Source organism: Corvus brachyrhynchos, unplaced genomic scaffold (genome assembly GCF_000691975.1).
Source record: "Corvus brachyrhynchos isolate BGI_N302 unplaced genomic scaffold, ASM69197v1 scaffold479, whole genome shotgun sequence".
NCBI classification, from domain to species: Eukaryota; Metazoa; Chordata; class Aves; order Passeriformes; family Corvidae; genus Corvus; species Corvus brachyrhynchos.
The window spans coordinates 531,647-535,594 of record NW_008240089.1 but is presented as its reverse complement, the minus strand read 5'-3'; the positions used below and the strand labels follow the sequence as shown (position 1 = coordinate 535,594).

General features: G+C 64.4%; 1 protein-coding gene across 1 annotated transcript; it reads right to left on the bottom strand.

Annotated features, from left to right (window-relative positions):
* Window positions 1–1,399: 1,399 nt before the first annotated feature.
* On the bottom strand, window positions 1,400–3,941 carry GFAP (glial fibrillary acidic protein). Its single transcript, XM_017744768.1, has 6 exons — window positions 3,537–3,941; window positions 2,995–3,055; window positions 2,469–2,564; window positions 2,240–2,401; window positions 1,820–1,945; window positions 1,400–1,624 (listed from the first exon to the last, which is right to left on the bottom strand). Exons 1-6 carry the CDS (start codon window positions 3,848–3,850, stop codon window positions 1,400–1,402), a joined length of 984 nt encoding a protein of 327 aa, XP_017600257.1. The 5' UTR covers window positions 3,851–3,941.
* Window positions 3,942–3,948: the final 7 nt, after the last annotated feature.

Sequence of the window (3,948 nt, the reverse complement as noted above, 5' to 3'; positions counted from 1 at the left end):
CCCCCCCGGCCCCGTGCCCGGCCCGGGGCTCCTGCACGGCAGCGGGCGGGACCTGCGCGGCTGCGGCTCCCCCGCCCTACGGCACCTCCTTGTGCTCCTGCTTTGTCTCCTTCAGCACCTGGGGGTGGAGGCAGAGGGACTGTCAGCCCGGGATCGGGCTCTGCCACCGGCTGAGCCTGCCTGGGCTCTGAACGAGCTTGGGGACAAGGACAGGGATAAGGACAGGACGAGTTTCGCTATGAGCTGCCAACCTCAGCTCTACCATGACCCAGAGCCGGATCATGCCGTGCTCTCAGGGATCACTGGCTCCCTGCCTGGGCTGCTCGTGGGGCTCGGGGGTGGTGGCCCCATGTGCAAGTCCCTTGGGGACACCCTGTGGGGAGGTGGGGATGGAGCGTGGGTGACACAAATGAGGATTTCCCACCTCTCCATCTCGGGTCTCCACAGTTTTGACCACGATGCTCCTCTTCACATGGGCTTCTGACACGGATTTGGTGTCCAGGCTGGTCTCTGGGGGACATGGGCAGGACAAGGCAGTGACGCCCTGCCCAGGGTATGGCCCTTCCAGCCACACTCAAGAGGAGAAGCCCAAAGGAAATGGATTGGGCTGGAAACCCCTGACCCATGAGAGACAGAAGCCCTGGGGACACAACCAGCCTCAGGGACAGGATTGGCCTCAAGGACATGGTTGGCCTTGGAGATGTGGCAGGCTGTGGGATCTGATGAGTCCTGGGGACACAGTTGAGCTGTGGGGACAATTGGGGACATTTCTGGCCTTGGAGATGTTGTTGACCATGGGGACAGGTGGCTTTGGGATGTGATTGAGCTTGGGGACAGGGTTGTCCTTGGGAACACAGTTGTCACTGAGGAACACAGTTGGCCTTGGGGATTTGGTTGTCATTGAGGACATGATGATGTGATCAGTCTTGGGGACAATATTGGCCTTGGGGACATGTTCAGCCTTGGGGACATGGCCATGGCACCCTCCTCCCCCCACCCTGGGAGAACCCAGGAGCCCCGGTTCCCTGAGATTCAGAGAAAAACCTCCTGATCCCTCTGAATGGGGCAGGGGTGGCCAAGGTGGCATCTCCTGCCACAGAGCCCCCAGAAACCACCCCTGTTTGTGCCACCATCCTGCTCCCCCTTCCCACGCGTGGGCACAGCCTCACCTCGGATCTGCAGGTTGGAGAAGCTCTGCACAGGGATGGTGATCCTGTGGGGCACCGGGAACATTGGGAAGAGCATGAGGTCCTGCTGCCCCCCAGCTCCACCTGCCTGAGGCTGTGGCAGCAGGGCTGGAGGATGGTCCCCAACCCAGCCAGACACCCCAGAGGGACCACGAGGACTTGGGCTTGGTTTGGGGCATGGCTGGGCTGGGGTGAGGGGCAGGATGGAGCCGTCACCTGCTCTCCTCGCCCTCCAGCAGCTTGCGGTACGTGGCAATCTCGATGTCGAGGGCCAGCTTGACATTGAGCAGGTCCTGATAGTCCTGCAGGTGCTGGGCCATCTCCTCCTTGAGGCTGCGGATGTCCTCCTCCAGCCGCACCACCGTGTCCTGGTAGCCGGCCGTCTCCAGGGCGTAGCGCTCCTCCAGCTCCCGCAGCTGCCTCTCCAGGGACTCGTTCTGGGGGGCCACAGGGAGCCGTGACACCCTCCATGGCCACCTCCTCCAGGGAGCTGGGGGCTCTCCCCAGTGCCCATCCATCTCCCACCCTTGGGGACCCCTGGCATTGGCTGGTGGTCCCGCCAGGGAACCCCCTGGGGGTGGCAGCTCCCTGAGGCCGTGTCCGCTCTCTTGCACCCCACGGCTGTCACCTACCGAGCCCCTCAGAGCCTCCAGGTCACAGGTGAGGGCCTGGAGCTGGCGCCGGTACTCGTTGGCCTCCTGCTTTGCCAGCCTCAAGGCTTCGGTGTGCCGGGCGGCCGCATCCGTCAGATCCGCGAACTGGGACAGGGGATGTGTGCCATGGGGGGGGACCACAGGGCAGGGCTGTGCTCCCGTGGCACACAGTGTGGGAACACAACCCTGCTCTGCTCTACAGCAAGGACATGGCCCCAGGAACACGTGGCAAGGAGAAACATGCTTGGCACAAGCGGGGACAGCAGAGCTCCCAAACCCCGCACACCACCGAGGAGAACGACCCAACCCCTGGGTGATCAACCCCGGCCCCGAGATGGTGACACCCTGGGAGGGGGCAGCCAGGCCACCCATCCGTGGGGCAAGCAGCTCCCACTGCACCTTGGACTTGTACCACTCCTCGGTCTCCTGGACGTTGCTGGCGGCCATGGCCTCGTACTGGCTGCGGATGTCGCGCAGGGCGGCCGTCAGGTCCGGCTTGCTCGTGTCCACCTCGACGTGCACCCGCTGCCGGGCCAGCTGCTCCTGCAGCTCCCGCAGCTCCTGTGGGGACAGGGGGGTCAGGGCAGCCCCCTGAACCCCGGGACCCCCGGCCCCAGAGCGGGGTTACCTCCTCGTGGACCTTGCGGAGGAAGGCGATCTCGTCCTGCAGGGTCCCCACGCGCCGCTCCAGGTCCAGGCGAGCCAAGGCAGCATTATCCACGTCCTGTCCGTGGGGGGACAGGAGGGACTGTCCCAGCTGGCCACTGGGTCTGCTCTGTCCTGAGCTGCCTGGTCATGTCCATTCCCTCCCGCTCCCACCCAGCCCTGCCTCTCTCTGCCCATCACAGCATATCCCAGTCCCTCACTGCCTCCTCCTGCCATTCCTGCCCATCCCTGCTCCACAGCTGTCCATCTATGCCCTCCCCATTCATCCCTGCTCCATTCCTGTCCCATACCTGCCCATTGTAACACATACAGGTCCCTCAGTTACTGCTCCTGTCCATCCCTGCTACATCCCTGTCCATCCCTTCCTGTCCCTGCTACCTCCCTGGCCATCCCTACCCCATCCCTGCCCATTCCCCAGGGAGGCCAAGCTGGGAGCTGAGCCCCCGGGGTGCAGGTTGGGGGATGCAGGATCTGGCCCCTGCCCTCACCTGCCTGTAGGCAGCCAGGTTGCTCTCGGCCTCCAGCCTCAGGGTCACCTCATCCTGCAGCCTGTGCCGGAGCAGAGGCACAGTTGCACATCTGGCATCATGGCTGGGCACAGCTGATGGGCAGAAGCCCCTGGGCTGACACAGCCCCACAGCACCGGCACCCCCCAAACCCAGGTCAGCTTGTGTGCCCACCCTGCACACCCCTCACCATCCCACACTGTTCTCAGGGGTCACCCATACTCTCATCACAATCCTGGTGCACGCCTGTCCCTGGTCCCCAGGGCTACCCTGCTCCTGTCTCAGTAGCCACTGTGACCCCTGGGTACACCCTGGTCTCCATCCTGGTCCCAAGGGTCACCCTGGTCCTTGTCACCACCATGGTTCCCATCACCAGAAAGATCCTGGTCACCATCCTGGTGTCCATCCTGGTCTCTGTTGCCATTTTAGTTCTAGTGGCCACCTTGGTCCTGGTAGTCACCCTGACCCCATCCCAAGTGGGCCACCCTGGTCCCCAGGGTACCCCAAGCCGGACAGTGCCTTACTTCTGCTGGAGGCTGCCGAGGTCCTCGGCCAGGTTGTCTCTCTCCATCTCCAGCCGGGCCTTGGCGGTGGCCAACTGCTCCACGCGGCGCCGCAGGTCCCGCAGCTCCTCCTGGTAGATGTCGGCCGTGCGCGAGGGCTCCTGGTCCCGCGCCTGGTTCAGCTCCACCACCAGCACCTTGTTCTGCTGCTCCAGCAGCCGCACCTTCTCGATGTAGCTGGCGAAGCGGTCGTTGAGCTCCATCATCTCCACCTTCTCGTTGGTGCGCGTCTCCCTGAACTCCGAGTTGAGCGCCGAGGCCAGCGAGAAGTCCATCTTGCCCGAGCCCAGGCGGGGACCCAGGCGGGGACTCAGCTGGGTGCTGCGGGGTGCCCGGAGCCGGCCCGGGGGGCTGGCGGCGAGCACCCGGTACA

Excerpts from the sequence above, each read along its gene's own strand:
- GFAP (XM_017744768.1), bottom strand. The coding sequence starts at position 3,850 with ATGGACTTCTCGCTGGCCTCGGCGCTCAACTCGGAGTTCAGGGAGACG. Across the intron at positions 2,565-2,994 it reads ACCTGGCTGCCTACAGGCAG|GACGTGGATAATGCTGCCTT; the intron begins GTGAGGGCAGGG and ends CCCCACGGACAG. Across the intron at positions 1,946-2,239 it reads AGGAGTGGTACAAGTCCAAG|TTCGCGGATCTGACGGATGC; the intron begins GTGCAGTGGGAG and ends CCCCTGTCCCAG.